Here is a 21745-nt window from a genome sequence, read left to right on the forward strand (position 1 = left end):
AATTATATGTATTAAGTGCTACTTAATATGAAATTTATTTATCCAATGAAAAAATTTAGAAAAATTATATAAAATTATATATATATATATATATATATATATATATAAACTCTTATAATATTTCAAAGGGAGATTGTATTTGAGGATTTCTAGTATTTGGTTGAAGATAGAGAGTGAAAAAGAAAGAGATCGTATTTTATTTTACTTGTAGTTTTTCTAAATTGTTCTCTATATTTTAAAAAATCGTTTCAAAAGATAGTTAGGGATGTAAACAAAACTGAAAAAATCCACAAAGCAATCAGAACCATTCGATTTGAGAATTTTGAAAACCGACCCTTTATCAGTATTCAATTTTCTTGTCTTCTAACTAATATAAATCAAATTAAACTGACATTTTAAAACTTACATATAATTATTTGATATTTAATAAGTGTTTTTATATTTGATTATGTTAAAACAATTCATTATTTTATATTATGATCAATTAATTTTAAATGCATTCAATATATTTTTAACATTAAATCCAAGTTGATTTGAATTAATTTTAAGAACAAATTAAGCTTTAACACCTTATATAAATTCAAATTAATGGGTTTTAGGTTTAAAACAAAAATAAATCCACAATTGGGTTAAGGACTAAGAAAAAGTTGGATTCAAACCCACAATTGGGCAAGGACTAAGAAAAAGTTGGATTCAAACCAATCTACGAAAATTGAAACAACTATCCCAACTTTAAAAGACTTGGTTTGATTCAATTTTTTATTTTAATCAGTTTAGTTTTTTTCACATATAAATCAATTATATCGGTTGGATTCATTTCTAACTCAAAAAAACTAACTAAATTAACCTTATTTACATCCCTAGAGGCTCGGGCCAAACAGTTTTAAAATTTTTAAATAACTAGAAACAGCTCTTAAAGTTTTTCCCACTTTCAGACCTAAGAGCTTTGGAAGTAAAAAAAAAAAAGGCTTAGCAAGTAAACGAGGGTGGGAGAGACGGCAGGCATGGCTACTCCCCATCTTACGGTTTCCCCCACTCCTTTTTTGCCCTTTCAAAAAATCTCTCCCCACTTGGAAGCCATTCATTATGAGGCATTGAAATTATGTTGAAAAGAGAGAACCGTTCAACATCGACCAAACCAACTTGGGAATGAAGAAAGAAGAAATGCTCATATAAATGGTTAGGATGCATCGTCGGGCAAACTTTGGAATATTTGGAATTCTTCTGGCCCAAAGTCAAGTCCAATCGTGGCCCACAACTTCTTTGGCCATCAACAAGTCTTGCTCTCATTCAATGCGATTTTATGTGGCAGTTACCCCTGACACAATTCTCCAGTCTAACCTGCCAAATTTGGATCGCAGAAAATTTAGATTGTTTGAGGAAGTTAAGACAAATTTTACCAAACTTTTAAATTTCTGGATTCATCCAGATGTTGTAAATTCAATTTGATTTTTTGTTTTTTTCTGCAGACTTTGTCCAAGTTTTGAATTTATGCTTCCATATATTCATATATTTGAGTTGTCATTTTTTTATTCTGCAATATAAACTAAATGAAGACTTAAAAACTTCAACTTTTAATGTCTTTGTTAAATCCAATTTAATATCTCTCATCACATAGAGAGAGAGTTTCTCAAACCTTTTTTTTATGTTATAAGAGTATGATGAAAGCAAACAATACATGGCCATGACCTTAAGTCAATCCTTAAGAAAAAGATGTGCAATGTTGTGCTTACATTAGAAAACAAATGTGATATCTCATATGATGTGGGAATGTTCATATAAGAGAGTGAATAATACATTGAGGGACAAAATATATGTGAAATTTAGCCATTTAGCCACCCATGAATCCCATAGGCTATAACAAGGATGTCCATGTTTGCATTCATGTCTTCAAGGAGAATGAATCTTTGAATCTTATATAGCCTAGATGGTGAATCCTTTATCGCCTAGAGGGAGTCAATATGCTCATGGTACTTATAAGTCTTTGTTGTGGGCATTGTATTTGTGTAGAATATCTTATATGGTTCAGGTATGTACTAAACATAATATCTTGAATAGTCGATGAGTCCTAACTATATAGGTCCTTATCGTGGGAGCTCCTAACAATTCAATTCCTAGCATGCACAAATCTTTGTCATTGGATGGGTTCATGTTTCTGGAGAAAGATATGCAAATGGAAGAAAAGCTCTCATGTTTGTATTATAAAAGGTTATGAAAGGTGAGGAATTCATAAAAAGAAACATAGCATGTTGGAATAAAAGGTGATATTGGATCATGTAAATCTGTTTCTCCTAATGTTAGATTTTGAATGGAAAATTATTCGTAAGAGTTTGTAAAATCTAAAAAGACAACTCAAGAAGCTTACAAATATGAACATGCATATAACCCTAACGTATCACAGTTTGAAGGGATAAACTTGAATATGAAGAAAAGTTTCAAGAATTCTACAATAATTAGTGGAAAAAGAAAAAAAAAATAAGTATCTTACACCAAGAAGTGCTCCAATAGTTCAACCTCCCATTAAGAGTATATTAATTGATAAATAAATAAACAACTATTGGGAAGTAGATATGATTATTAGAAGATACTTTTTATGATGCACACATTTCTAATAATTAATATTGTCAACTCCTTTTACTTCAAACTAATGTTAGAAGCTATAGGTGCAATTTAGTTCTAGACATTAGATTCTAACTTACCATCATTTATGAATTAATTTGTTAAAGGATGCCAAGAACGAATTTCAGTTATTTCTAAACTCTTCATGAATTTAGGCAAAAGTTGAGTGTACAATATTGAGTGATGTTTAGGTAGATAATAAACAAAGAATACTCATCAACTTCCTTATTTATACCCAAGGACATTTGTGAAATTCATTGATGCTTCAAACATTATGAATGATGTAATCAATTTGTTTCTAATGTTTAAGAAGATAGTTTAATGGGTTGGTTCAAACAATATAGTTCATATGCTCACTAATTATACAACAAACTAAATGGTTGTAGGGAGGATGATTTCTTAAAAGTATAAACACGTTGTTTATCTCCTTGTACAATTCATTATCTTAATTTGATCTTTAAGGATATTGGTAAGTTGGATCCTATGGTTGAATTTATAAAACGTGCATCAAATATGATAATATTTGTATATAAGCATACTGTTTTGTTAAGTTGGATGTGCATCAAAGATGTTTTGGGCAGAGATTCTATGACATAGAGCAACTTGCTTTGCTGCCATATACATTGTACTAAAAAGTCTCCATGATCATAAGTATGATGTGCAAACTTTGGTCAATAGCAAGTAATGTTGTAGTTTCTATCATCTTGGATTTAAAAAAAAAAAAATGGAATGATTATTTCATAATTATAAAGCTTGTGGCTTTACTTGTGTTTTTGTTGTGTATTGTTGATTGTGATGAGAGAACTTTGATGGTATATGTGTAGGAAGGCATGTATTAGGTTCATTTGGATATCAAGAATTATTTAATTACAATTGAAATTATTATATGCTTTGGAAAATTTGAATGATTATATGCTTATCAATTTTAGGTTTTACGACAAGAGAAATGGGCTATGATCTTGTTAACTATACATGAATTGATGAGACTTGAATTTTGGATAGTTGAGGAGGATGAGCTAAGAGAGCTAGACTATGAAGAAATGGTTTTATATGAAAAATGATCAATTCCAATAAATGAAGCTCAAAGTTCAACTTCTCATATAAATCTTTAATAATTATTTTGTTTTCAAAAATAATTTTCGTGTTAATATTAATTGAATATTTTTGCAAATGACAAGACGATGATGGCATGGCTCTAGGAGGGATTGATTTGAAAAACTTTGGAGGTCCATATGTTCCTTTGAAATTATCATATTTTAATCATTGAGATGAATGAAGACATGATATTTCATATTTATTGATATGAAAAATTATTTATCAATTATTTAAATATTGACATCTTATCTTTGAAGTAACTATTCAAATACTATGGTCAATATTTATATCAAGGATGATGTGTTAAAAACTTCTTGAGAATTTGGTCATTATTTCATATATGGATTTCATATATTAATGTCTTGGTAAATACTATGTTGATTTATACAATGATGAAGGAATAACTTCCTATATTTTGTTATAAATATTATATATGATGACTTTTACAGTAAAAAATTTTGTTAAAATACTTGACAAATAAAGGAGATGCTATCAACAATAAAATTTATCGCTTGTAATTTTTTGCAATTATTTTTAATTCTATTAATATATAAAATATATATTTTACGACGTTACTAATTCGACTATTGTTTGAACACCAATTTGTCTATTAAACCATGAACATGTAACTTTTTCGATTTAATAACCAATCATGCTTTGAAAATATTGCTTACACCTCTTTTAACTTTTAAGTTTGTCGTAAGTTGTTAACCATTTGGTTTTTAATTAAGATGTGGTTTGAATCCACCACTTATCATTCAACTTTTAAAATAGGGAATAATAACAATTTCCATATGATATATAAAAATTCTTATATGTTACATAAAGATCGATCTCATGTTAAAATTATTTTCAAAATTTTTAAATTTTAAAATAATAAATTCAAACAATGACCATTTTTAAAAAATTTCATATTTCATATCATTTTTTTACTTTTACTTTTACTTTTAAAAGTAGACGTTAGAAAATATATCCGCAGTAGGTTAAAGACGGTCATTTTGGTTTGGCTTGAGAGCCATTCACATATTGGACCTGAAAACTTGACGTGTGGAAATCATCTTCATGTCTCTAAACCCGAGCTGAAACGCGACAGGAACCATTCAACCATGAGGGAGGTAGCTTTCTAACGGTCAACGGAAAACAAATATAAGCATCATTCAAATAGATCCAAATATAAGCATAACAATGTGTGAAGTATCCACAAGGAAGTTTCCTTGCTGACCAATTTAGAGCTTATATGATGGATGAAAGACAGTCTCACCTACGCGCAACAGTGCAAATGACATGGAATTGTGCCTTTCAACCATCCTCATCACCCTGTACTAGTTCTGCCAAAATTTCAAAGCTACTTCACCTTTTTCCCAATATTTGTTAGGTGGTATTTGTTTTTTTTGACTTTTTATGGAAAACAATTTGTTTTTAGAATTTAGGTTATTTGTTTTTTTATTTTTTTCATGACTTATTATAAACTTTTATTAAATAGAAAAAACCAAAATATATAGCTTTTTCTAAATTTAAAAAAAAAAACATATTGGTTTTTCTTTACTTTTTAATATTTAATAAAAATAAAATACTACAAAAACAAACAACCTAATATTTAACACTATTAAGCATTAATGTTCTATTTAGAATTAAGTAAAAAAACAAAGACCACCTTAGTCTATACTTTATTTTCATATTGGGGAGTACGAATATATGCTAGAAAAGCACTTGATAGGCGATCCCCAAAAACACTCCTAGAGAAAGCACTTCAACTAAAAATACCTCAAATAGAAACATTCTCAAACACGCTCTAAGTAAATAACTTCCCAACGACAATCAACAGCATTTGTCTCGCGTCAATTTATTCATTATTTGATTTGTGAAGCTTCTTTTGTCTAGAGTTCCAAATACAAATTCCAGGGAAATGAGTCATCCACAAGAGCAAGCTCATCCCATTAAATTTGATATTATTCCTAAACAAGGCATCTTATTACCATTAATCTTTGCTATTCTCCTCAACTTACAAGAAGCTTCCCCAACTGATTTAACAAAGAGCTTAACACAGCTTGAAAAGACTCAAATCTCTTTATGACTGATGGTCAAGCAGCAGCATTTCTATGCAACAGGTGGGGAGAAAAAGGATCCTTAAAGATGTCAAAAGTTTCCATTCTCGATCATAGGCTATGATTTTGTGTTACAATTGAAGTTGTGTACAATAACTTCGAGAATCATCCCAAGAACATAATGGTCACAAGTTAAAGGGCTACTAGGTATAACCAAGGTATATGATAAGGTAGAGTAGAAGCAATTCAATGAGACTAGTATCATCAAGAAGAAATGAACAAAACTGAAAATTCTGTAGCAAAAACAGAAAAATAGGCTCTTCACACAAATATCAAAAACAACTTATTGAGATGCTTTTAAACATCGCATTGAGAAAGTCTAATTTTCCTATATTAAAAAGAAGGGATGTATCACAACTTCAATTTTAAATCAGCATGTTGATATCTCACTTACAAATCAAATGCTAGACAGGGAACTAAAAGACGCAACAAGAGTTTCAATTCCTCCTATAACTGACCTTTGATAGTGTGTTTATCCCCACATCAGGAAAATATCACGGCTGACGAAAAGAGTTTGCTCCTTGTTCATGGTGGTTATTTACTGGTAGGCTAACAACAGGAATGTCCAAGCTGCTTCCTTCTGTCTCAGGGGCAATTTCTCGTACATCAGCTATCCTTGCTTCTGTTGCTTGAATGTCACTCCATTCACCATCTCCAACTGGTCGGAGATTAACTTGATCCATGGCCAAGTGGACTACATTCTCCCCAACAGGGACTGCTCTAGAAACACTAAGACATGCTTTGTCCACATTCTCATCTGACAAATCCACATGCTTTGTTAAGGGACGAGTGTTACCAATATCAGAGCAAGACTCGGTCTTCTCCTCAAAGACTTGCTTTTTTGTATCAATCTGCTGCCTGCTAACAGGAAATGATAGATGCATCAGACATTGTTTATCCACTGAAGTCAACTGAAAGGTCGTTTCTCTTCTTAAGTTTCTAGATAATGCAGATGTAATGTACCTTTTTAATGCAAATTTATAAGATTGAGAACTGAACCATGAACATGTCATAACTAATGGTGCAAGGTGGTTCTCATTTCACCACAATCTCCATCCCTCACCTCTAGATCTCAACTAATATATATTACCAACTATATTCCTGGAGTAACCTTCCAAATTGAGAACAAGAATTCCAAAGGAACTCCTCAGTATATGATACGGATCACTGGAATGGATACTTTGACAAACCAGAGGCAACATATAAACAAGACCTTGCAACTTAAGGAAATAAAAGAAAATTCAACATCCCTAAAGGATTCACATCAACAGAAACCAATAGAGCACATCATTGGAATAATCCCATACCATTTATTTTGAACTAGCAAAATTTCATTGATGAGATTCACTTAATGATGGAATCACTCTCTGTGCCATGTGAGACATGCATAAATATGTAATAGAAACTGAAAAAGGAGATTTCAATAACCTTAGAACCATCATACTTCCTCCACACCTAGTCATCTATGTGGAACTCAATAACTCTCTTTTTTTTCATCACTTTCTGAACTTATAGGGCTTACTTAGATCATCTGCAGTTCCCCATTTTCAGTTATCAATACTTCATGTAATCACTCGACTTTTAAATTTACAGCCTTGTTTATTTATGAAATATGACTATGGGTGCCCTAAAGTACAATAATAGAATGCAAGAATTACAAAAACTGAAAAGGAGGTGAGACAAGAGTACATGGCCAATGAGTCTGTATATATATATATATATATATTGACAAAGATGGGTTGAGAGGGGTCAGATGATTAACCTTTGAAGTTGTGCTTGTAACATGTTAACATATGCCAAAAGCTCTTGCTTTTCCTTTACAGCAGCTGACTCTTTCTGTGCTGCTTCCTTTATCCTGGCTTCAGCATCTGCCTCTGCAACCCTGACCTTCTCATCAGCTCTAACAACTGCACCTTCTAATATTACAACTCGCTCTCTTGCTTTTGCAAGCTCAGAGCGCCATAAATGTGCCTCCTGGATCGCAGAATCTCTCTGCTTGACCAATTGATCTCTTTCTTTACATAAAGCCATAACCTTTTCTTCAAACTCTTTCAGCTACATATTTCAGTGAAAACCCCAAATAAAGAAAGATTAGGCAACCAAATGCAACATCTCTCAATTCTAAACAAGCATTCTTAATGAAGTTCATATATCTAATAATGATGGAAGAAGTAAAATAAAATTAAAACAAAAAAAAAACAAATTCAGCAACACAATAAAAGACCAAAACTTTTGTAGTGAAGTTTTATTTTCCCTCCTTAATCCTATAAGATGGTACATATTAACAATATCATTAAACAATGAACCAAACCATCAAGAAATGAGAGAATTTATGGGTACCTTCAACATGGATGACCCAAGCTGCTTCTCTGAATCTTTTCTTAAACGATCAATTTCTGCACAAGCCATCCGCCTTTGTTCATCCATTGTATGTGCTGCCAATGCTGCAGCCTCTGCAGCTTCAGCAGTATCAGACAGTTTCTCTGCTATCTCTTTAATTGTTGAATCCCGTGCCCGAAGGTCCCTGGCCAAATGCTGCAATTCCTCATCCTTTACTCGTAGTGTCTCCTGCAAAATACAACTATGCATTAAGAAAAGAAGGTGAAACAAAAAATCATAATCCTACTGGATGAGAATTAATATAGAAGGCCTAAGAACGTGCTGAAGGAAGCCATTTTCAGAGGCTGGAATGTGTTAGGCACCATATAGAAGGGAATACTATGTCTATGGTCGATTTTGTTGATTGTTTAGGAGCCAAGTACATGTGGACATGTGTTCTGCCCTCTGAATTCCCTCCTTTCATTGTTCCTTTTGCATGGTGCCCTTTGTATACTACCTATGTACTTTGGCATACCTTAGCCCTATCCCCTTGTCTTATCTTTATTTTTCTATTTTCTGTGTGCTCATCAAACAAAATTTTCAGAGCCTGGGACCAGGCAGCATATGACACAGCATAAAATATTATTTTAGCAGGCTCAGGCACAACTTGCTTGTTATATGCTCTTAAAGCCAGGTCAACTTCACTGCTAGGAAAAGGGTAACATTATTAGAGTGAAAAGAAAGTAATAAATTAGAGAGAGAGAGAGAGAGAGAGAGAGAGAGAGAGAGAGATGGAGAGAGATGATTTTTCTAGGAAAGCAAAAAAGACATTGGACAAAACTTTCTTTTACATGTACCAATTAAGAGGTGGCATAAAGGATTTCACTTATAAATGACCTCCGGAATAGTAAGAAAGAGAAATGTGTGCTCTTTCAATATATTCATCCTAGCTATCAAGAAAAAGATGGAGAAATATAAGCATAAAACTTTATTTACTTTTTTTCTGCAATAATTACCTTTTTATTATTATTAAAAATTCAAAATTACATGTTCAAGAAATGATTTTCTCAGTATAACATTTGGTTAAATACATTTAAAGTGTCCTAAATGCTCCAATTGTTGGCTACCATGCTCTCCCTCCACCTAAATGAAAAAAGGTTCAATGCCCTCTCAACAAGGAAAAAGGGAGTATTCCCTAGGCTTATTCTATTTGAAACTCATTGGCAAAATTAAATGGTTCATATTCATACTAGAAGCATTTCTCTTGCCACTGCACTCCCATAAGGACAGATGCACATTTATTTAGGTTAGGTGGGGCTTTAAGAGAGTAAACAAATTCTGAGCTAAAAATTGTTTGAACACTTTAAGAACCTTCTAAACAAAGACCGAATTAAGCTATATGTGGAAAGAAATGAACCTTTGCAAGAACCATTTCTCTTCTTTGGGCTAGCCTTCCAAATTCTAATAATTATTATTTTGATATCTATCGGTTAAGCATTTCTTTTAGAAAGTCCAAATTTCTCCTTTTTATGATCAATTTTTAATCTTTTAGTACATTTTAAGCAATTATTATAATAAATTCTTTAAAAAAATGTTAATTTGATTTTTCTTAAAAATTATAGAAAATAGTTGAAGATGTATGTATCATTGTATCATAATATTATGTATCGTTGTATCATAATATCATGTATCGTGTCATGTATCTCGTGTGTGTGTAAGTGTGTGTATCATAAGATATGCTTTAAAATAAGATAAAGGTTGTAAGACATATCAATTTTAATAAAAAAAATGTATTGTATCATTGTATCGTATCATGTATCATAAGTTTTTAACAACTATGATCCAAATTTCTACAAAATCCTGAAACTAAATAACATATGAACTCTCCATGGATCTCAAAAAACCCACTCCTTTTTCAATAAGTTTCCTACATGCCTTGCCTATTAAAAAAAAAAAAAAATCTCCATGTGCATGCCTCAGTCCTCAAGAACCACATCCAAAGACTTAGCCATGAATATCTGTCAACTGGGGCACCCTATTTTGAGTTATGGACACACAAGGCCAAAACATGTGTCCCACACAACGGTTCATCACCCTTCTCATAAATAAACCTGCATAACTACACCTCTAACTCTGGCTTCATGCAATTTCAACACTTCACTTGTCCCAAAATTATGACAATTTGACAGCAGATTTAAGTGCAAAAAGAAGCTGGCAAGGATAGATTATTTTTGCATATTCCCATATGGGATATAGTTTGTGGAACCTCATAGTTGTATAGATTCTTGAACTTACAGGTTTTGGTTTTCTTTTTGTGTACTTTTTGGAGGATCTCTCATCCTTCTTTGTACTATTTTTACTTACCTTAATATACTATACTGTTGTTTCTCATCAAAAATAGAAGTTAGTCCAAGTTACAAAAGGCAGAAAAATGGTAAATAACATTTTCAGGAACCATTGCAGACACTGCTTATCATAGGGCTGTAAACTATGAGAATAAATCCAAGTCCCTTTATCCATTTCGTAATATAAGTGTATGACATCATAAAATATTTTGCAGCTCAACCATTTTCCGTTTCGCAAAAGTGAAAAGTCAAAGTAAGGATTTTAAATGAATTCCAGACAAATAGGACACCAAGTCTCCCACATGACCATAATTACAACCTTGTCTCCAGGTGCATGCCTACATTTTAACCAGAAAGCCTTCATCTCCAAACATTATAGGATGCAAAAAGCCTTAATATCAGATAATAAAGTTTACATGACCTCAGTTTTGATATCAAACCATTACAAGATGTAGGTAGAGCATAATCCTCATGTAGTTGTGCGAGATGTGTTTCAAAATCAGATCAGGAAACAGTATCACACTGCAAAAAAAAGAACTGAACTAGGAAACAGCAAGTAGTTTACCTTCATGATTGTCAAATCATCCATTGGGCCATCACTTGTTTTATTCATCATCACTCCCAAAGCATTTCGCATTGAAATTTGCATTGCTGCTTCAATTTCTTTAGAGCATTCCAGTGCTGTTGAATTAGCAGCAGCAACTACAGTTGCAACCGTTCCTAGCTTTGCAGAGCCATTCCCACTTAAGGAATTCACAGCCTCTTTATGTGCCTTGAGAACCAGCTGTGTTGCACTAATTGTTGGAAGAAAATAAAAAATGGAGAATAAGTAGAAATAAAAACTGTAATACCGATATAGATAAAAGAGAACTCTGTGACAGCTCTAAACCTCGAAAGAGGAGCATGTTGTGTATTTGGTGACAAGTAAAAAAAAGAAAAAGAAAACAAACTAGTAAATAAAAAGGAATTGTTAAGCTACCAACTTTCCTAAAAGCATAGGCTGCTGTTAGGATATGGGCTCACAAAGTATGCAGGGCTAACACAAGTCCCTCACGTGCAGCAGCATACCCAGAGTGGAGTTACAGATTACAGGTAAATAGATGAGGGATAAAAAGAGAAGGAGAGCCTCGAACTTGAGAGCTCTAGCAAACCATACCTCTCAAAACATATTCAACTACCAAATTTCCTAAAAACTTGAGCTGTTAAGATTTGAGCCCATGATGTTTAATGGGATAACATGAGTTACCAAACATTTAACTTCAATGGAAAGAACTTTAGAATAGGTAGGTACTGTTAATAAAGATGCATTCAATTTAATTTACCTCGGTTTCACCCATTTGAATTATGTACCTAGAGATGTTCCCTTATACCAAAACTAGAACTGAAAAAATAAACCATTACTAACATCTGAATAAATGATCCATACCCTAATCATCATTCAACATCAATCATCCTCTTTGCTTAAGGCAACATCACAAACTAATCAACCAGTAATTTCATAAACATATTAACAAGCTGTAAAATTGACATATCATTTTCTTTTAACTGTGAAGCCAGCATGTTCAATTGCAAATTGCATGAAATGGGAAGAGTTCAACAGACAAAAGCTTCACTTGGAAGTGAATGACGACTATATATATAGAGAGAGTTTAAGATATGGATATAGATAGGAGATTAATGTACATTAAAGCAATCGTTAGATACAAACAGATGACAGGACAGGAAAAGGTCCCCGATTTTGTCACTGTTACAGTTTATCATGTTCACGGGGATATATGGCAAGTTTCAAAGTCCTAAATTCATAAAACTTACAACATCTCCAAAATGATTTTACTAGGCATAGGTTCTCTTGCCATCAAACAACTCCAAAATGTTTCAAGGTCCCCGATTTTGACGTGATTTTTTTTTTTTTTTTTGATAGACAATAAGAACATGCATTAATGAAAGCCAAAAAAGGAGGGGGAGCCCCCTACGCATACAGGCTAAATACACAGAAACCTTTGACATGAATATATATTCATAAAACTTGCTACACCTTCAAAATGTTTTTACTAGGCGTAGGTCTTTTTGCCATCAAACACCTCCAAATGTTTTTCTCCGTGTAGCTTTGACATGAACTAACAAGATATTACTATTTTCCAAAACACATATAGGAATACCTATTTTAAAAATCAAATTCTAAAAGAGGCAAAGAATGGAAATATCATAAGAGAGAGGAGATGCATCATCACAAAAAATAAAACAACTGAACCATTTCCTCCAGTACAATGGAAAGGAAGGACCCCAGATAACTTACTGCAAAGTAGATACCCAAGCTCTGGCTGCACCAGGAGTTTCTGCACAAAGGAAATAGTCTTTCTTCTGGGGGGTCCCAATATCTATACAGTATCATTAAGAAGCACACAAGTCTTACTGCTTCCAGATTCAACATGAGAATTAGTATGAAGTACATTGATAAAAATTCAAGTTCACCTAGATTGCTAAAAGCAAAATACAGCTAGATCAATCAGGATACAGAAACAGCAGCCATCATATTTTGGTAGTCCACTGGAGCACATAAAAAGAGAACTAAATTAATAATCATTTAAACTATAAAATCTACAAGGATAAACAGTAGCTAAGATTATTACAAAGCATATTCATTAACAAAAATATCGATCTTACTGAAAATTCACAGGAGACAGAGTAATTGTGCTATAGGCATCGAATATGATGATTCCCTTGACAGCTACCTCATTTCTCCGAATCCTGAAGTAAACAAGGAAAGGGCAATGCATTTAAGAACTAGAATAAAGCAACAAAAGGAGCAAACTTTGAAAGACAACAGATGTCTACTTGTATTCCATCTTTCCTGTTGTAGGATCTAAGATCACCCACCGCTCGTTCCATTTCCTCAACTATTCAAAAAGAAAAAAAAAACGTGTAAGCTATTTTTACAACAAAGAGCAATAGGACAGTAAACTTCCAAAAGCTTCAAAGTGAATCAAGGTATAAAATACCATTTTCCCAATGTCCTAACAATATATCATGTATAAGTCAATTTGTAGATACAAAATAAAATAATAATTGTTACTAAAGAAAGAAAATATGCAAAAGATACATAAAATGTACTGCTGAGAACAAGAGATACTTCTTGCAAAAAGGAGAGCAGGAACAATCAATATACATATATATCTACTCCTTTAGTACTCATCATGTGGCCCCCCAAAAAAAGACACAATGGATCTAGCTATCCTTTTGGCTAGCTCATCTGCCACCTAATTTGCAGACTTGGAATGCCACCTGAAGGCGCTTTCCATATTCCCATATAGATCCAGTGATCAAGCCACCATAGGCTCCTAATCCTGTGATCATGCCATCATGGACTCCTGATCCAGTGGTCACCACTCCATGTACTCCAAGTCCAGTGATCACACCACCATACCACTATGAACCCCAGCCTGTGGTGGTAATCCAAGAAGTAACAATGAAAGGACTCCAAATCCAGTGATCACACCACCATATCACCATGGAACCCTGCCTGTGGTCGTAATCCAAGAAGTAACAATGAAGGGTATATATATAGCAGAAACAAACATACTCATTGCTATGAATTTAACAATACAAATGAGGGATGAGGAATAATTCCAAAATTTATAATACATGATCAAAAGAAGAGGTGGAAACACTTCTTCAACAAAGTAAGGATATCTATACATCCCTAGAGCAACACATCACTTGACACCCCTCAAGGGAGTATATAACCTCCTACAAAATGTAACTGAAACATTAATCCTCTCTTTGCTAAAAACGGGCAACATCATCAGTTGAGCAAGGAGACTACGCAAAGGAGCAATCCAAGATACATGCATCATCTAATATTTGACAAAGCCAGCCATCATACCTCCAAGTCCCTCTTTCTAATTCAGCCACTTGAGTTAACAATATAGCAGAGTCCCCTTCCACTTGTAGGTTAGAAAGGTCAAGAGTCCTGGTTTGTAGCAAATCCTCTAAAAGGGCTAAAATCTCTGCCCTTATGGCTAAACCTTCTCCTACCAGTTTTGAAAAAACTCTAACCACAATACCATTATGGTCTCTTAACATCCCTCTAATCCCCAGCTAGTCTGAGTGTCCCAAAGCACACCCAACCAAATTTAACTTAAAAGAACTCAACAAGGGAGCAGCTTCCTTTTTAGTCCTTTTGATTTACACACCAAATTCCAATTATGGTGAATAACATTGAGAGAAGTGCCCTCAAAATCTGTAATGGAAGTAGCCTAAAAGGAGGAATAAAAATAAATCAAGTCTCGTATAGTCTCTAATGTCCTTCACTTATCCTTTAAAATCCTTGCATTTTTTTCCCGCCACAGCAGTGTTTTCGAAAGCATAAGGTAATGTCAAGGCGATAGGGCTCCTTTTGACCTAAGGAGAAAGGTGAAAAACAAGGTGATAGTCTGACCAAAGTAAGGTGATAAAGAATATAAATATTTTTTTGATAAGAAAGAAATTGTATTAAAAAAAACGCGAAAAGAGCGCAAGAGTATACAGGTCATATACAAGTAAAACAAGCAAAAAGTAGAAAAGAGGGTACAAAAAAATACTCCCTCCCTCACCCAATACCCAACCACTATTAAATTTACATAATCAACGATCAACACTCTTAAATTTTCATCCCTCATGGTTCTTATCGAAAAAAAAAAAAAAAATTCATCCCTCATGGTGCGTTGTAAAATTAACAAAATAGTAATAATCATTTAAGTGTTAAATATTGTACCCCACATCATAAGAAACGTCATATTGTTTAGGCACCATCATTAAAATTAAAATTATCATCACTTCCATCAAGACTAAATTGATAGCCCTCCATTTCATTATCTCTATGATTGATAATTTGATCTTTCATCTTACACTTCGTTTCAATATAATCTTAGATTGAATTAAATTACATTCTAAGTATTTTTAGTCTTAACACATGGTCGAAGACAACTGCCTCTACATCTTAAGCCTTATCCCAAGGTGATCGCCTAGGCATCACCTCTTTGAAGCTACTTTGCCCAAGTCTTCAAGAGGGGACTTTAATTTGCCTGCCTCGCTTGGTGGCCTAGGTGACCCAAGCAATCACCTTTGATAACATTGTGCCACACTATCCAAATCAATGAAAGATAAGCTATTGGTCATAGTACTTTGCCCCTAGTACTTCTCCCAAAACCATTGAGTCAGATAATTATCAAATCTAATAATCCCTTCCTAGCCATACCTAGTTTTAATGATAGAAGCCATAGTTAGTTTCACTCTTCCAAGAAATGTTCAAAGCCATTCACCCAAGATTGCTCAGTTTTACAAAGAAAAACAATTCCACTCAAGCATATAACAACCTATGTTCAAAGCCATCTACCTAAAATTGCTCAATTTTACAAAGAAGAACAATTCCACTCAAGCATATAACAACCTCTCTCTCTCTCTCTCTCACTCACTCTAACTTGCACGCCACCCAATCCATAGTGTCCCCATTAATAAAAACTACATACTCAATATTCCACAAACAAACCCCAATTCAATTGCATCACCAAGCCCTAAAAAAATTTCTACTTCTAATACTAATTAGGAACTCCCATTAATAATCATTGATTATTAAAAGTCAATTTCAAAACCCAAATTTAATAAGTTCTTATTAAGAATCTCATAAGTTATCAAGACTAGATCAAGAAGCCGTATGTCGTGGACAAGGAACTCTTAAAATGAGGAAATGTTCTATGTAACACTTCTCAAATGCAATCTAGGGAGGACTTTAACCATGACCTTCAAAAGGATGCCTTGGCTACGCAATGGAAGTCCATGATCATATAGATCCAACCTCATAAGAAATTAAAGCAATAAAGTAGAACTAGAACTATCATTAATTGGTCTATTAGCATGGAATTTCTCAAAAACTAACAATCCAACCTTCCTAAGAATATTTCAATATTCTTGATAAAAAGACAATAGTTAAGTCACCAAACCTTAGTGTTTTTGCATTATCCATTTGAAAGATTATCTCATTTATTTCAATCTCTTCCAATGGTCTCCCTAACCTCAAGGTACTCACTTGAGAAAGCAAGGCTCGATCTTCTCTTCTTTTTTTCCCCTTTTTTTTATATATAAATTTTTGTTCCCATCATGATTTGAACTTGGAACCTACCATAAACCCTGCCCAACCTTTTACCACTTGAGTCAAGCCTCAAGGGAGAGAGCAAGAATCGATCTTGGTATCCTCCCAAATGTCATTACCTATCAACACCATCCATATAGGTCTCTTGAAGCATGACCATACCTTGGGAAATCCGTCCTTAGAACTACTCAAATTACCCTCCTTTTAACTAGATCTCCAAAACCCTAAAGTTCCAACTTATAATCTTCATTAACAAACAACTAGACCAAAAAAAGAATAAACCTAAACCTTACACTCCCTCTATTATTGTCTCATGCACAGTACTTGTTGCTCAAATTTCTTTCTTTGTAAAACTTTAAACCGAAAAGATGGTTACCCTCATTGGAAAAGAATTGCCTCCTTCGCTCTCAAGTTAAAAATTCACCATGGCTATTGACAAGGTTCCAACTCTCAGAAGGATTAACAAGTCTTCTCCATCCATGGGTCTACTCACTTATCAAACAAAAAAAAAAAATCATGGGTCTACTCTAGAGGGTAAACAAATCTATACCATTTAATGCTTAAAATATATATATCAAACACTTGTATAATTCACATTCTCTCTTGTCCATCTCAATCTCAAGCCTCATGCTACCATTCAAGGTTAACCCTGATCCACAAATATACTTTATCTAAAGACATATTTCAATAGTTTTAAGCCCCCAAAAGCTACTACTTTAAGGCTCATGGTTTTGGCATTCTTCTTGTCCTTGTCAAGACAAACTTCAATCATTTTGTGTTTCTTAATAATGCAGTCATTGGACCATGGCCATAACCATCGCAATTGACTTCCCCTCTTGTTATACCAACTAGATATAACCAAATAAGAAATTTTTTTCATTTAAATGTGTAGTGCATTTACTCAAATTACCTTATCATAATTAATTATATTACACAATGGCAAGTTGAATGCAAGTGAATTCCAAAGGCAAGTTCTATGAGTCTCAAGAATTTCCTTGTAAAAGGTGCTCAGCCACGAGTGAGGACCTTGGAGATGGATATGTAATTGTGCAATACTTCATTTGTGTATTAGAGCCAGTTGCTCTTATTCGAATCCCCCATTAGGTTAACCAAATAGCTGATACATTGGCCAAGCAAGATGAATCTATGCTCTAGGTTTTGTAGAGCATTCCCTGACCCTTGAACTTGTATTTTTTTTGGATCATTTGGTCCTTTGTTTTTCTAGGTTTTTTCCTTTTCTTTCTATGTATTGGTCATGTTTTACCCTTGAAGGATAACTCATCCTTCTTTTACTTACAATTCATAATGCGACAAGTTTTGTCATCAGTGATCAAAATAAAAATAAGGATTAGCATCTCATTTCCTTCAATTCATGTTTCAAAAATCTTCTTTTCCTTGTGCAAAAATTTTTTGACAAAAAATTGCAGACACTAAACGCATTTACTAAACAATTCCTGATTTTCTTACTTTCAGAGGGAGAAGACCTGTTTGAGACAGTGCATCTGGGCAAATTCTTCATTAACTATTTCATATAGACCCTTCTAATCTAGGGATGCCATGGTCTCCTTTCCTACACAAAATTGGGGAGAAATTTGGTATCTCAACAGCAGTCTCTTTTTTTACCTTCCAAACCAACAGAATCCTCATCAATTAGATTCTTAACAAGCTTCTTTCCTCCCTTCCTATTTGCCACAATATGGAACAACCTTGAATTACAATCACTTTCTTTGACCCATGTCACTCAGGCTTTCTGACGCCAAACAGTTTCTTTGTTAGGTACTTTGGATTCAACTTCAGCTTTTAGATTCATTCTATGTGGTCTCATGTCCTCAACAATTGACCCAGCCCCTTAATACCTTCAATCTAATGAACATCCTCAGGCACTGAGGCCTCCAACCGAAAAATACCAACAAACTCCTTGTTCCACTCTTTGGGCGTTCCTTTAATAAATTTGACATATTGCATAACCCTATGATGCTACCAACCTTCTCAGATGTGCTCCTTCCACCATCTATTGGCAATCTACATAAAATCCCAGTCGCGGGCCACATGTTTTCAATCCTAAAAGAGGTTGATCTCCACTTTCTAGCATTAGACTTCAGCCGCAGGCTATGATCCGAAATGGGCCTTCATATTACTTCTACAAACTATTGGGAAAGATATCGCAAAAGAATATTTCTTTCACTCGGTTTACCCAAAAAAAAAAAATGCAATGTCAAAATTGCATCTTGTTCTACAAATATTGATCCCGCGAATCCTCACCTCGATCTCCGCCTAAACCCATTCATTAAACCCTCGAACTGGCGCATGAAGAGGATACCAGACACTTCGTTGAGCTAATCAGTACCAAAAACTAAAAGACACCCCCAATTCAAACCCCAATTGAAGAATAAAAAAATTGCTCCAACCACCAAAAACAGAAGAAAAAATAAATTAATTAATTAAAGAAAAATCCACAGATCATACTGTTTCGGATCGCTTCAGAAGCGGACCCTGCAATAAGTTTCTCCCCGAACCGGAGGCCAACTGGCGCTTGATCTTCTCCAAGCTGGTCTCCGCGTCTACAGCTCTCTGCAACAGCACCATCACAACACTCATAAAAAAAAATAATAATAATAATAACTTTTGAGAAATAGAGAGTCTTGGGGAATGGAGAGACTTGCCTGAGCTCCGCCATTGGAGGCCATGACGAATGAGTGATCAGAGAGAAATCTCAAAGGGTTTTAGGCTTCTTGATGATGATGGGGCTGTTAGGTTTCATTTCATGGACTTGTTGGTGGTGACGATGTGATGGGGTTGTCTGAACGTTTTTTCGTTTTTTCTTTTTCTTTTTCTTTTTTTTTATTTACTGCTTTGACAGTTTCTCTGTCGGCTTTTTGGTCATTCTATTTCTACTTTCTCCGTTCGTGTCGTTTTTGGTTTCTCCGCCCGGTTCGAATCTACCACAATTTTAAGATTTCATTTAATCCATGTTTTTAAATCAAATTACAGAAAGTTTTTTTTAAGTCAATTTGCATAACAACCATATGACCCATCCATTTAATCCGTTTTTAATTATTTAAAATTTAAATTTAAATTAATTAATTAATTAATTAAATTATAAACATGTCACTTTGATACATTACTTATATTGATTTAAAAAATACTTAATCAAATCCTTAATGGACTTATTTAGAAAAGTTAAGTTTTGATACGATACGAATTATTCCATTCTCGTTTTTTAACCATGAAAATGTTGAAAAAAAATATAATTTTAAAAATAGTTTTTAAAATCAATATTAAAACTTAATATATAAAAAATAGTTTTATATTTATTTTTTAAGAAATTACCACTACCAAACATATAATACATAATTTTTTTAATTATTTTTTTTATTTGTAATTGTTAATTGTAATATTTTATAAAATAATGATCAACTATTGAATTGTAAAGTTTGAATCAGTATTATTACACTTTGCTCAAGATATCAAAAATCAAGCTGCTTGGTCAACTTGTGAGAGTTGAACACCCTAATGAGCTTGCAATTATCAAGTTATTTGATCAATTCACGTGGTTGAAATGAGCGATGCCCCTCATAAAAAAAAATATATGATAATTAACTAATTTACCCTTATCATATATTTAATACTTTTATATTTGTAGTTTTATTTTTATTTTTTATTAAACGTATAAATCACATTAAAAATCTTTTTTTTTTTTTTTTTCTATATGCTTGGGTTTGGTTAACTAAAACACCCTCTTAAATATTTTATTTTTTTAATGATTCACTTTAAAAACAAATTTGAAGAATGATGATTTTTCTAAATTAGAAAAAAAATTCATCAACATTCACTAACAAGCATCACAATGTTTTGTAAAATTTAGCGTATATAAAACAAAACTTAAGAAAGTCTGAGTTCAGAAAATTGAAGAATACAACTAATTTTTTTAACCCGTCCCTTTCTCCAGAAACCATCCAAAAAAATGTCACACCACGTGTATTACAAGAGTATAGCCCTTGCGTCATACTTAAACTAAATCAGCAGTTGTCACGTCATCTACAAGACTCTGATCTCACCAAAAACGGGTGCATACCTGTCACGGTCCAAACCTTACACCTGAAGAAGAAGACAGGACAGCAGTGATGTGGGTACCCTAGTAGACCTCCAAAACTCAAACATGTTGAAGCAAAATGAACAGCAGCCATGCCTTTTTATTGGTTTTTTTTTTTTTTTTTTTTTTACCATTTTAAAAAAATATTTTCAAAAAAATAATAGTTATATAAATAATTTAAGATTTATATTAATTCAAAAAATATTTTCAAATTTAAGACACCAATCTAGAGTTGTTCCATGAAAAGATAATGATTACATCATAATATAAATTTTGAAATTTTAAGTTAAATTTTTTAAAAATTACATTAAATTTTAATATTTAAAATAAAGTTACTTATCGGCATTACAATATATACAGAGTATATTGTTGTTGGTTAGCAATAATTGTTCTTACAATTGGGGTCTATCATGTCGCAAATTAAGTGTCAATCTTTGAGCCCAATCTTTAAGTGATGTTAAAAAAAGGGGTTTTGAGCTAGGGGCTTGGTCTAGAGAGTCTGCTACTAGTCTATATCATGAATGTGAGATACCGGAAGTTAGTGATTGGTCAGAGTTACTATATAAAAAAGTTTAATATTTTGGTATTATAGAGAATATAAATTAAAAAAGTGGCATTATTTTCATTGGTGGACAACCATAACACACATTACTTTATTTTGATTCTTTTGGTTTTATTTTATATATTTATTTATTTATTTATTTTTTCAACAAACTTAGGGATTTAAATTTATTATCGAGTTGTTTTTCAGTTTTAGTTATTTTATTTCTAACTATTTTTTCTATATTTTATATTTGGTTGGGAAATAGATTTTTCAAGTATACTTTCGAGAACAATTCAACATTAATCTTAGTCGGCTATGGAAAATATAAATGAATTAACAACAGCAACAATAAATCACAAGTGCATTGTAGGAGTACAAGTCTACGAGGAAGCATTTAATTCATCCTAAGATAAGCACACCATGATGCTTTGTCATCCCTCAAGATCAAAGTCATGTCAAGATCAAGTCATAGTTGATTCCATTAATAACCATTTTCAA

At 33.1% G+C, this 21745-nt stretch overlaps 1 protein-coding gene across 1 annotated transcript; it reads right to left on the reverse strand.

Annotated features, from left to right (window-relative positions):
- Positions 1-6050: 6050 nt before the first annotated feature.
- On the reverse strand, positions 6051-19412 carry LOC117926970 (switch-associated protein 70). Its single transcript, XM_034846314.1, has 10 exons — positions 19274-19412; positions 19077-19181; positions 13319-13380; positions 13148-13231; positions 12999-13030; positions 12780-12861; positions 11049-11277; positions 8160-8387; positions 7582-7874; positions 6051-6677 (listed from the first exon to the last, which is right to left on the reverse strand). Exons 1-10 carry the CDS (start codon positions 19295-19297, stop codon positions 6314-6316), a joined length of 1503 nt encoding a protein of 500 aa, XP_034702205.1. The 5' UTR covers positions 19298-19412; the 3' UTR covers positions 6051-6313.
- Between the last annotated feature and the right edge of the window lie 2333 nt (positions 19413-21745).

This window comes from Vitis riparia, chromosome 12, assembly GCF_004353265.1.
Source record: "Vitis riparia cultivar Riparia Gloire de Montpellier isolate 1030 chromosome 12, EGFV_Vit.rip_1.0, whole genome shotgun sequence".
Lineage (NCBI taxonomy): Eukaryota > Viridiplantae > Streptophyta > Magnoliopsida > Vitales > Vitaceae > Vitis > Vitis riparia.

Excerpts from the sequence above, each read along its gene's own strand:
- LOC117926970 (XM_034846314.1), bottom strand. The coding sequence starts at position 19,297 with ATGGCCTCCAATGGCGGAGCTCAG. Across the intron at positions 13,381-19,076 it reads TTCTGAAGCGATCCGAAACA|TTGAGGAAATGGAACGAGCG; the intron begins GTATGATCTGTG and ends CTTTTTGAATAG. Across the intron at positions 11,278-12,779 it reads GCTTGGGTATCTACTTTGCA|TGCAACACAGCTGGTTCTCA; the intron begins GTAAGTTATCTG and ends TCCAACAATTAG.